This window comes from Macaca fascicularis, chromosome 4 (assembly GCF_037993035.2).
Source record: "Macaca fascicularis isolate 582-1 chromosome 4, T2T-MFA8v1.1".
Lineage (NCBI taxonomy): Eukaryota > Metazoa > Chordata > Mammalia > Primates > Cercopithecidae > Macaca > Macaca fascicularis.
Window position 1 is genome coordinate 139,501,619 of NC_088378.1, and position 12,508 is coordinate 139,514,126.

At 48.1% G+C, this 12,508-nt stretch overlaps 1 protein-coding gene across 20 annotated transcripts in view; it reads left to right on the plus strand.

The window, feature by feature from the left end:
* The window catches only part of NOTCH4 (notch receptor 4), a 29,763-nt gene that overhangs the window by 13,120 nt on the left and 4,135 nt on the right, over positions 1-12,508 (plus strand). For 10 of the 20 annotated variants that reach the window (XR_012433958.1, XM_045390633.2, XM_045390636.2 and 7 more), the window contains 6 exons: positions 802-986; positions 7,061-7,313; positions 7,568-7,680; positions 8,849-9,372; positions 9,948-10,331; positions 10,442-10,617. Coding sequence is in view for 12 of the 20 variants with exons in the window: in XM_045390633.2 (XP_045246568.2) it covers positions 802-986; positions 7,061-7,313; positions 7,568-7,680; positions 8,849-9,372; positions 9,948-10,331; positions 10,442-10,617 (1,635 nt within the window). In the remaining 8 variants the exon portion in view is untranslated. Of the gene's footprint in view, positions 1-801; positions 987-5,749; positions 5,868-7,060; positions 7,314-7,567; positions 8,559-8,848; positions 9,373-9,947; positions 10,332-10,441; positions 10,618-12,508 lie in introns of those variants that run through there. The other 10 variants (XR_012433960.1, XR_012433961.1, XR_012433959.1 and 7 more) reach the window with 6 other exon arrangements.

The following is a 12,508-nucleotide window of genomic DNA, read 5'->3' on the forward strand; positions in this document are numbered from 1 at the left end:
ATTTCTTCAGTGCCAGGAGTTATTAACTCCTTGGGCCCAGAGTGGCCTCCACCCAGGAATGTTAGATGGTCCCCAAGGTAAAGGCCTCTACACCCAGAGTTTGGGCCCTGAATATACCCTTCATCCTCCCAATTTATCTTTTTCTTTTTGAAATGGAGTCCCACTCTGCCACCCAGGCTGGAGTGCAGTGGCACGTTCTCGGCTCACTGCAACCTCCGCCTCCTAGGTTCAAGTGATTCTCCTGCCTCAGCTTCCCAAGTAGCCGGGATTCATGTGCCACCATGCCCAGCTAATTTTTTTATTTTTATTTTTTTGTATTTTTAAAAGAGACGGGGTTTCATCATATTGGCCAGACTGGTCTCAAACTCCTGACCTCAGTGATACACCTGTCTCAGCCTCCCAAAGTGCTGAGATTACAGGTGTGAGCCACAGCACCTGGCCACATCCCCACTTACCTTTTTTTTTTTTTTTTTTTTTTGAGATGGAGTCTTGCTCTATAGCCCAGGCTGGAGTGCAATGGCACCATTTCGGCTTATTACAAACTCCATCTCCCAGGTTCAAGTGATTCTCTTGCCTCAGCCTCCCAAGTAGCTGGGATTACAGGCGCCCGCCACAATGCCCGACTAATTTTTTGTATTTTTAGTAGAGATGGGGTTTCACCATGTTTGCCAGGCTGGTCTGAAACTCCTGACCTCGTGATCCACCCGCCTCAGCCTCCCAAAGTGCTGGGATTACAGGCGTGAGCCACCGCGCCCGGCCCCCCACTGGTCTTTATATATCCCTGTTTGTCTCTCTCCCTAGGCATAGACGTCTCTTCCCTTTGCCAGAATGGAGGCCTCTGTGTCGACAGTGGCCCCTCCTATTTCTGCCACTGCCCCCCTGGATTCCAAGGCAGCCTGTGCCAAGATCATGTGAACCCATGTGAGTCCAGGCCTTGCCAGCACGGGGCCACCTGCATGGCCCAGCCCAGTGGGTATCTCTGCCAGGTGAGAGGGTCTGCAGGAGAAGGGGGAGGAAAGACAAGGGTGGTCTGGATGGGAGAGACAGTAGTGACTGAGGGAAGACCCAGTGTATCCATTTCTCCTCCCTTTTTTTTAAACCCCACACACCCAACTAACCACAAAGTCATGCCACTTTATCTCCTGAAGTTTTCTCAAGTCTGTGCTTTCACTTTCGCCCTTTGTCCCACTGCCTGAGTCCTGACCTTTGTTGCATTCCAGGTAGATACTTGCATCAGTCTCCTAACTATGGTCCCTGCCTCCACACTTGTCCTTCTACAGGTTCAGCTTTTACCCCATGACCAGGGTACTCTACTGAAAATGTCCAGCTGACCTGTCTGTCCCCTGCTGAACCTTCAGTGGCTGCCCGCCTCATTCAGAATAAAGTCCAAGGCCTGCATGACCCAGCCCTGCCTGCCTCTCAGGCCTCAGCTCTCCCCATCTCACCCTCCTACTCTCTGCTCCAGCAACACAAAACTGCTGCTGACTTTCCCACATACCCCATACTGATTCTTGCCTCTCAGCCTTTATCCCTGCTATTGACACTACCTGGAATGGCCTTCCCAACCCCTCTTCCACGGGCTGGTGTTCAGGGGCACCTTCCTCAGGAAGATGTCCCTAACTTCTCCCCCAGGCTGATTAGAGTCTCTTCTTCGTGGTCCAGGTCACTCAGCTGGGAGAGGCAAAACTGGCATTCAAGTCTAAGCAGCCTGATTCATATGCTTAGAACCACAATCTTTTTTGTGTGTGTGGTTGCCATTTTATTTTCTTTTGTTATTGACACACAATAGTTGTACATATCTATGGGGTACATGTGAGGTTTTTTTGTTTTGTTTTGTCTTTTTGTTTTTGGAGACAGAGTCGCTCTATCCCCCAGGCTGAAGTGCAGTGACACGATCTTGGCTCACTGCAACCCCCGCCTTCCAGGTTCAAGCAATTCTCATGTCTCAACCTCCCGAGTAGCTGGGATTACAGGCGCGCACCACCACGCCAGGCTAATTTTTGTATTTTTAGTAGAGATGGGGTTTTCATCATGTTGGGCAGGCTGGTCTCAGAACTCCTGACCTCAGGCAATCCACCCGCTCAGCCTGCCAAAGTGATAGGATTACAGGCATGAGCCACCACACCTGGCCACATGTGATATTTTGATACATGCATACAATGTGTCATGATCAGATCAGGGTAATTGGGATATCTATCATCTCAAACATTTATCATTTCTTTGTATCGAGAACATTCCAAATCCTCTCTTCTAGTTATTTTGAAATACAAATTGTTAACCATCATCATCCTTCTCTGCTATCTAACATTAGAACTTATTCCTTCTATATGACCATAATTTTGTATCCGTTAACCAACCTCTCTTCATCTCCCCCTCCCTGCCACCCTTTCTAACCTCTGGTAGCCATAATTCTACTCTACTTCCATGAGACTAACTTTTTTAGCTCCCACATGTGAGCGAGGAGCAATATTAGACATGCAATAGGAGGCTGATGCAAGTTTCTATCTGGAATGCAAGAAAGGTCAGGACTAACTAAGGCAGTGGCACAAAGGTGAAAGTGAGAGACGTGCAATATTTGTCTTTCCATGCTTGGCTTATTTCACTTAACATAATGTCCTTCAGTCTCATCCATGTGGCTGAAAATGATAGGATTTCATTCTTTTTCTGGTTGAATAATATTCCATTGTGTATATATGCCACAGTTTCTTTTTTCCATTCATTTGTTGATGGCACTTAGGTTAATTCCATATGTTAGCTATTGGGAACAGTGCTGCAATAAACATGGGGGTGCAGATATCTCTTTAAGATACCGATTTCCTTTGGATATGTAATCAACAGTAGATTGATCATATGGTAGATCTTTTTTTAATTTTTGGGAAACTTCCATGCTTTTCTCCATACTGGCTATGTTAGTTTACATTCCCACCAACAGCATATGAGAGTTGCCCTTTCTCTGCATCCTTGCCAGCATCTGCTATTTTTTGGGTTTTTTTTTTTTTTCCTGTTTTTCGACAGAGTCTTGCTCTGTTGCCCAGGCTGGAGCACAGTGACTTGATCTCAGCTCACTGCAACCTCTGCCTCCCAGATTCAAGCAATTCTTGTGCCTCAGCCTCCCGAGTAGCTGGGATCACAGGTGTGGACCACCACGCTTGGCTAATTTTTTATATTTTTAGTAGAGATGGGATTTCACCATGTTGGCCAGGATGGTCTCGAACTCCTGACCTCAAGTGATCCTCCCGCCTCAACCTCTGAAAGTGCTGGGATTACAGGCGTGAGCCACCACACTTGGCCCTTGTCTTTTCAATAATAGCCACTTTAACTGGTGTGAGATGATATCTCATTGTGGTTTTGATTTACATTTCCCTGATTTCCATCCATATACCTGTTGGCCATTTGTATCTCTTCTTTTGAGAAATGTCTGTTCAGATCAATTGCCCATTTTTTAAACCATATTATTTGTCAGTGGTGGTAGTGGTGGTGTTTGCTGTTGAGTTCCTTATATATTCTGATTATTAATCCCTTGTCAGATAGATAGTTTGCAAATATTTTCTTCTATTCTGTAGGTTCCCCTTCACTCTGTTGATTGTTTCCTCTGCTGCACAGACACTTTTTAGCTTGATGTAATCACATTTGTCTATTTTTGCTTTTGTTGTCTGTGCTGTTGAGGGTTGAGGTCTTACCCAAAAACCTTTTGCCCAGACCAATGTCTTGAAGCATTTTCCAAATGACTTTTTTTTTTTTTGAGACCAAGTCTCGCACCTTTGCCTGGGCTGGAGTGCAGTGGCACGAACTGGGCTCACTGCAACCTCTGCCTCCTGGATTCCAGCGATTCTCCTGCCTCAGCCTCCCAAGTAGTTGAAATTACAGGCGCCCACCACCACGCCCAGCTTTTTTTTTTTTTTTTTTTTGTATTTTTAGTAGAGACAGGGTTTCACCATGTTGGCCAGGCTGGTCTCAAACTCCTGACCTTGTAATCTGCCCGCTTCAGCCTCCCAAAGTACTGGGATTACAGGTGTGACCCACCATGCCCGGCCGAATTTTCTTTTTTTAGTGGCTTCATAGTTTCCAGTTGTACATGTACGGCTTTAATCTATTTTGTATATGATGACAGATAGAGGTTTCGTTTTTTGTGATTTTTTTCTTTTTTTTTTTTTGAGATGGAGTCTCACTCTGTTGCCCAGTCTGGAGTGCAGTGGTATGATCTCAGCTCACTGCAACCTCCGCCTCCCAGGTTCAAGCGATTCTCCTGCCTCAGCCTGCTGAGTAGCTGGGACTACAGGCGCATGCTACTACGCCCAGCTAATTTTTGTAATTTTAGTAGAGATGGGGTTTCACCATATTGGTCAGGCTGGTCTCAAACTCCTGACCTCAGGTGACCCACCCACCTCTGCCTCCCAAAGTGCTGGGATTACAGGCATGAGCCACCACACCCGGCCTAGGTTTAGTTTCTTCTGCATATGGATATCCAGTTTTCCCAGCACCATTTATTGAAGAGAGTGTCCTTTCCCCAATGTGTGTACTTGGTGCCTTTGTTGAAAGTAAGTTGGCTGGCCAGGAGTGGTGGCTTATGCCTATAATCCCAGCACTTTGGGAAGGTGAGACAGGCAGATCATAAGGTCATGAGTTCAAGACCAGCCTGACCAACATGGTGAAACCCTCGTCTCTACTAAAAATACAAAAATTAGCTGGGCGTGGTGGCGTGCACCTGTAATCCCAGCTTCTCAGGAGGCTGAGGCAGGAGAATCGCTTGAACCAAGGAGGTGGAGGTTGCTGTGAGCTGAGATCATGCCATTGCACTCCAGCCTGGGCAACAGAGCGAGACTCCCATCTCAAAAAAAAAAAAGAAAGAAAAAAGAAAGTAAGTTGGCTGTAAATGTTTGGACTTGTTTTTCTGGGCTCTCTATTCCATTCCATTGATCTATGTGTCTGTTTTTTATGCCAGCACCATGCTGTTTTGGTTACTATCGCTTTATAGTATATTTTGAAGACAGGAAGTGTGGTGCCTCTAGCTTTGTTCTTTTTGCTCAAGACTGCTTTGGCTATTTGGGTCTTTTACAGCTCAGATAAATTTTAGGGTTGTTTTTTCTATTTCTGTAAAGAATATCATTGGTATTTTCATAGGGGTTGCATGACTCTGTAGATCACTTTGGTAAGCACAGACATTTTAACAGTATTCATTCTTCCAATCCATGAACACAGGATATCTTTCCATTTTTTTGTGTCCCCTTCAATTTATTTCATCAGTGTTTTATAGCTGTCATTGCAGTACTCTTTCACTTCTTTGGTTAAATGTATTTGTTTGTTTTTATTTTTTGTAACTATTATAAATGGGATTGCTTTCTTGATTTCTTTTTCAGATTGTTTGCTGTTAGTGTATAGAAATGCTACTACTTTTTCTACATTGATTTTGTATCTTACAGCTTTACTGAATTTGTTTCTAAACTGTTTTCTTTAGGTTTTTCTAAATATAGGATTATGTCACCTGTGAACATGGATAATTTGATTTCTTCCTTTGCAATTTTGATGCCCTTTCTTTCTTTCTCCTGCCTAATTGCTCTGGCTGGGACTTCCAGTATTACCTTGAATAAAAATAGTGAAAGTGAGCATCCTTGTCTTGTTCCAGATCTTAGAGGAAAGGCTTTCAACTTTTCCCCATTCAATATGATGTTACCTGTGGGTTTGTCATATATGGCCTTTATTATTTTGAGATATAGAACCACAACTTTTTTTTTTTTTTTTTTTGAGACAGAGTCTTGTTCTGTCGCTCAGGCTGGAGTGTAATGGTACAATCTCGGGTCACTGCAACCTCTACCTCCCTGGTTCAAGCAATTCTCCTGCCTCAGCTTCCCCAGTAGCTGGGATTACAGGTATCTGCCACCATACCTAGCTAATTTTTTTTCTTTGTATTTTTAGTAGAGATGGCATTTCACCATGTTGGTCTCAAACTCCTGACCTCAAGTGATCCACTCGCCTTGACCTCCCAAACTGCTGGGATTACAGGTGTGAGCCACCATGCCCGGCCAGAACCATAACTTTTGAGAGAAGGCTCAAGACAGATCCCCTAACCTACCCTCTTTTCTCACTTTTTTATTTTATTTTTTAACCTTTTATTATGAACATTTTCAAACATAAACAAAAGCAGTATACTGATCAGTAGTAAACCTCTGGGCACCCATTACTCAGTTTTACTTCTTTTATGAAGTTCCCTCCTCCAAAACACCCCCATCACCTGTTCCTTCCAGCTCTCTGACCACTCCTTGGATTCTTTGTGAATTCGCTTCTCCCTCTTTGAAGCCTGCCTTCCTGGTACTCTACTCTTGCACACTCTCCTTCCTCTTGCAAGGAAGCCAGCATGTGGTGCAGATCTTGCCAATGACCCTTCTTTCACTAGCTGAGTGGCATGAAGAAGCAGAAAATGGTTGAGAGCATTGGTTATGGAGTCACAGACCTTCATTGATTCCCAGCTCTGCCACCTATAGCTTTTTGACTTGCACGTCACTTAACCTTTCAGAGACTCAGCTTCCTTACTTGCAAAGTAAAAATCGAATGAGATAAGCCAAATAAAATGTCATTCGGGGGATTTTTAGGTTACGTATATAAATCATGCAATAAATGCTAGCCATTTCTTTCCTCTGGTTGACTGAGAGCTCCCAGGAAATAGGAATGAGTTCTAACTTTCTTCGTATTCCTAGTGCCTAAAACGGTGCCTGACACAAAGTAGGCATTCAGTAGATGCTTATGAATTAATAAAGTATGAGAGAGCCTGGTGGGTATTTAGTAGGAGAGGAAGGTTTTACCAAAAATGGTGCTGTGTTTGGTGGCAGTGTGTCATAGAGATTGTTTGGGACTGGGGAAGGTTGAGTTGTGTGTCACCGTACAACTGTGTCTCATGGGCAGTTGAGGTAGAAGGGTTGTGACGCATGGCCATGATGGATGGTGAGTTGAGTGATGCTGTTGAGCTGGAAGGTGGGGGACTGGACAAACTGTCTTGAGCTGGGTCCCTTGTAGTATTAGGTTGGGCTCATCCACTGGTTCCCTGTCTAACCCTCTTTGTCTGCAGTGCGCCCCAGGCTACAATGGACAGAACTGCTCAAAGGAACTTGATGCTTGTCAGTCCCAACCCTGTCACAACCATGGAACCTGTACCCCCAAACCTGGAGGCTTCCACTGTGCCTGCCCTCCAGGCTTTGTGGGGCTACGCTGTGAGGGAGACGTGGACGAGTGTCTGGACCAGCCCTGCCACCCCACAGGCACTGCAGCCTGCCACTCTCTGGCCAATGCCTTCTACTGCCAGTGTCTTCCTGGACACACAGGTGAGGCCCCAGGACAAGGGGCACAAGCATGTCTGGAGCACAGCCGAGCAGACCATGGAGAGCCAGATAGTCTCCACCCATGTGGCAGCCATCACCTGGTCCATCCCCTGCCACCACGCCCACCCCCACCCAGAAAAGATGCCCCAGGAGCCCTTCACCTGCACATCTAGCACTGGGCCAACATCCAGGAATGGGCTAAGACGGAGGCAGTGACTGATGCAGTGTGTGACGTCTAATCTCCCCCACAATTACAGGCCAATGGTGTGAGGTGGAGATAGACCCCTGCCACAGCCAACCCTGCTTTCATGGAGGGACCTGTGAGGCCACAGCAGGATCACCCCTGGGTTTCATCTGCCACTGCCCCAAGGCAAGTGACCACAAATCTGCCTTCTCTGTTGCCCCCTATACTGACAAAAGGCAAGAATACCTCAGTTGGAATCCCAGAAGGGACTGTCGGGGAGCACAGATGTGGAAATTATTGGAAAAAGCCATGCCAAGTTCACAGTGGCAAGTGTCTCTCAGAAGCAAAGGAAAAGCAGGCAGCTGATAGCATGAATGGAATTTTCAGAAATCACAGGCGTTGCCTAAGGGAAGGTCAGGAGTTCCCCAAGTTCAAGCTGCGTGGTGGGTGGCCTCAGACAGGTTATTTTAACTGTGTGTGTATGTGTATGTATTTATGGGTCTCAGATGCATGGAATTAGACTAATCTTAAGCTTTGGTTCCTGATATACTGACATTGGTTTATGCCTGGTCTTCTTTTATTTTATTATTCTAACAATGTAACACCCATAAACCTAACCCAATAATTTCAATATTAATAATAACTTACATCTACTTATGTCCTCCTCCTGTATCCTGTTCCCTCTCTAGAGGAAGAGGAAGACATATGATCCTATTTCTAAGGAGTAAGATAATAATATAATAACCGGCCGGGCATGGTGGCTCACACCTGTAATCCCAGTACTTTGGGAGGCCGAGGCAGGCGGATCACCTGAGGTCAGGAGTTCAAGACCAGCCTGACAAACATGGTGAAACCCTGTCTCTACAAAAACATAAAATTAGCTGGGCGTGGTGGTGCATGCCTGTAATCCCAGCTATTGGGGAGGCTGAGGCAGGAGAATCGCTTGAACCTGGGAGGCAGAGGTTGTAGTGAGCCGAGATCGCACTATTTTGCACTCCAGCCTGGACAACAAGAGTGAAACTCTGTCTCAAAAAAAAAAAATAATAATAATAATAATAGCATTCTATTAACTGTTTAGTCTTCTAGAACTTGCACTATAATGCCACAGTCCATCAGGTTGTTGCACTCAACTGTGCTTCATCCATTTTCAAAATAATGTAATATGTCATTGTGTGAAATTACCATGGGACATGGTTTCAACATCCACAAAATGATTAACTTGATGCTCTCTGAGGCACCTTTTAGATATGAGACTCTAGGACCCTCTGCACCATCTTAACCCAACAGTTTGCTTGATGGGGAGTGGGAAGAATAATGCAAGTTCCATCTCCAATATCTCCCCTCCCCTCCACAGGGTTTTGAAGGCCCCACCTGCAGCCACAGGGCCCCTTCCTGCGGCCTCCATCACTGCCACCACGGAGGCTTGTGTCTGCCCTCCCCTAAGCCAGGCTTCCCACCACGCTGTGCCTGCCTCAATGGCTATGGGGGTCCTGACTGCCTGACCCCACCAGCTCCTAAAGGCTGTGGCCCTCCCTCCCCATGCCTATACAATGGCAGCTGCTCAGAGACCACGGGCTTGGGGGGCCCAGGCTTTCGATGCTCCTGCCCTCACAGCTCTCCAGGGCCCCGGTGTCAGAAGCCCGGAGCCAAGGGGTGTGAGGGCAGAAGTGGAGATGGGGCGTGCGATGCTGGCTGCAGTGGCCCAGGAGGAAATTGGGATGGAGGGGACTGCTCTCTGGGAGTCCCAGACCCCTGGAAGGGCTGCCCCTCCCACTCTCGGTGCTGGCTTCTCTTCCGGGACGGGCAGTGCCACCCACAGTGTGACTCTGAAGAGTGTCTGTTTGATGGCTACGACTGTGAGACCCCTCCAGCCTGCACGTGAGCCTGAAACCCCCTGGAACCAGGGAAGGAGAGGGGTGGGTGAGAGGAGGAGGAAGGATGTAGATGGCTCTGAGTTACAGCGTGGCCACAGCCGCGGGCTCCAGGGAGTTTCCACCCTAATAACTATCACTAAATAAGGGTCGAAGACTCTGGACTCCAACCTAGGGTAATGGGGTGGCATCAATACTTAATGTGGGGCGTGGCCTTTGGGCTCCTCTCTGAGAGTTGTGGGAACTCAGGCCTCAAGCCTCCCTCCCTAAGCCTTGCTGCCATGGAGTATCTCCCCTAGCAGTCAGCACCTCACAGAGGGAAAAGGGCCTTGGACTCTCCTTCAGAAACAGAGGACAGCTTGGGAGGGTACAGAGAGGGGACAGTCTAGGGAGACAGGGGTGTTAGCAAACATTGGGGTGTCTGGACTACCATCCAGGACTTGACTAAGCTCATTGCTCCACAGCTGCCCTCACTTAGCAACCAAAGCCCTGGAGGGCACAAAATATGGGGAATTCTCTCTAGGGTGAAGAGAAGAGTCAGGTTTTAGGGAGGTCCTGAGTCCCCCTCTCCTCACCCCACAGTCCAGCCTATGACCAGTACTGCCATGATCACTTCCACAACGGGCACTGTGAGAAAGGCTGCAACACTGCAGAGTGTGGCTGGGATGGAGGTGACTGCAGGCCTGAAGATGGGGACCCAGAGTGGGGGCCCTCCCTGGCCCTGCTGGTGGTACTGAGCCCCCCAGCCCTAGACCAGCAGCTGTTTGCCCTGGCCCGGGTGTTGTCCCTGACTCTGAGGGTGGGACTCTGGGTAAGGAAGGATCGTGACGGCAGGGACATGGTGTACCCCTATCCTGGGGCCCGGGCTGAAGAAAAGCTAGGAGGAACTCGGGACCCCTCCTATCAGGAGAGATCAGCCCCTCAAACGCAGCCCCTGGGCAAGGAGACCGACTCCCTCAGTGCTGGGTAAGAAGTTAGGTGGAGGGAAGGGCCAGACACCAGTTTTTTTAAGAGGGCAGAGGGAGGGAAGGGAGCCAAGGACCAACACAGAGGTCTCTGAGGTGCCTCCCCTACAGGTTTGTGGTGGTAATGGGTGTGGATTTGTCCCGCTGTGGCCCTGACCACCCGGCATCCCGCTGTCCCTGGGACCCTGGGCTTCTACTCCGCTTCCTTGCTGCGATGGCTGCAGTGGGAGCCCTGGAGCCCCTGCTGCCTGGACCACTGCTGGCTGTCCACCCTCATGCAGGCACTGGTAGGTGACCCCTTGCCACTTTCTCTGACCTTTGTTCCCAGGCCAGCTCTCATGCTAGCAACAGGCAATGGAGGCTGCATCAAACAGGACAACCGAGACTGAAAATGTTCTTTGTGGCCGGGCGCGGTGGCTCACGCCTGTAATCCCAGCACTTTGGGAGGCCGAGGCGGGCGGATCACAAGGTCAGGAGATTGAGACCACGGTGAAACCCCGTCTCTACTAAAAATACAAAAAATTAGCCGGGCGCGGTTGTGGGCGCCTGTAGTCCCAGCTACTCGGGAGGCTGAGGCAGGAGAATGGCGTGAACCCGGGAGGCGGAGCTTGCAGTGAGCCGAGACTGCGCCACTGCACTCCAGCCTGGGCGACAGAGCGAGACTCCGTCTCAAAAACAAAACAAAACAAAACAAAAAAATAAAATAAAATGAAAATGTTCTTTGTGGGGACTTACTTTCCCTAACCCCGCTTTCTCTAATTGAATCTCCCACTGGCCCATTTGTTCTACAGTCTCCTTCCTTATTTCCCTAAGCACATTATCCTAACCTCTGTCATAGCCCTCCAACAAAGGGATGGTTTATCTTCTCTACCAGACTGAGAATATCTAATTGTCTTCGTATCAGACAACTCAGTACATGAAAGAATAATAGGCCGGGCGCAGTGGCTCACGCCTGTAATCCAAGCACTTTGGGAGACCAAGGCAGGCGGATCACGAGGTCAGGAGATCGAGATCATCCTGGCTAACGCGGTGAAACCCCGTCTCTACTAAAACTAAAAAAAATTAGCTGGGTGTGGTGGCGGGCGCCTGTAGTCCCAGCTAGTCGGGAGGCTGAGGCAGGAGAATGGCGTGAACCCGGGAGATGGAGCTTGCAGTGAGCCGAGATCGTGCCACTGCACTCCATCCAGCCTGGGCGACAGAGTGAGAGTCCATCTCAAAAAAAAAAAAAAAAAAAAAAGAACTGCTATATCATACTCACTCTGTGCCTTACTCCAAGCATTTTACATTGTTACCTCATTTAATCCTCCCCCACAACCCCATGAGGCACATACTGCTGGTTGAGTATCCCTCATCTGAAATGCTTGGGAACAAAAGTGTTTCAGATTTCGGATTTTTTTATTTTGGAATATTTGCATTATACCGGTTCAGCATTCCTAATACAATGTCCAAATGCTACAATGAGCATTTCCTTTAAGCGTCATGTTGGTACTCTGAAAGTTTCAGACTTTGGAACATTTCAGATTTGGGATTGGGATCATGGATACTCGACCTGTTTTTTTATGCGTTTGTTTTCTGAGACAGAATCTCACTCTGTCACCCAGACTGGAGTACAGTGACACCATCTTGGCTCACTGCAACCTCTGCCTCTCGGGTTTAAGCAATTCTCTTGCCTCAGACTCCCGAGTAGCTGGAATTACAATGGCATGCCACCACGCCCTGCTAATTTTTTTTGGTTTTTGGGTTTTGTGTTTTGTTTTGTTTTGAGACAGAGTCTCGCCTTGTCACCCAGGCTGGTGTGCAGTGGCGCGATCTCAGCTAACTGCAAGCTCCACCTCCCAGGTTCACACCATTCTCCTGCCTCAGCCTCCCAAGTAGCTGGGACTATAGGCACCCGCCACCACACCCAGCTAATTTTTTGTATTTTTAGTAGAGACGGGGTTTCACCACGTTAAACAGGATGGTCTCGATCTCCTGACCTCGCGATCCGCCCGCCTCAGCCTCCCAAAGTGCTGAGATTACAGGCGTGAGCCACTGCACTTGGCCGCTAATTTTTGTATTTTCAGTAGAGAGGGGATTTTGCCATGTTGGCCAGGCTGGTCTCAAACTCCTGGCCTCATATGATCCACCTGCCTCAGCCTCCCAAAGTGCTGGGATTACAGGCATGAGCCACTGTGCCCA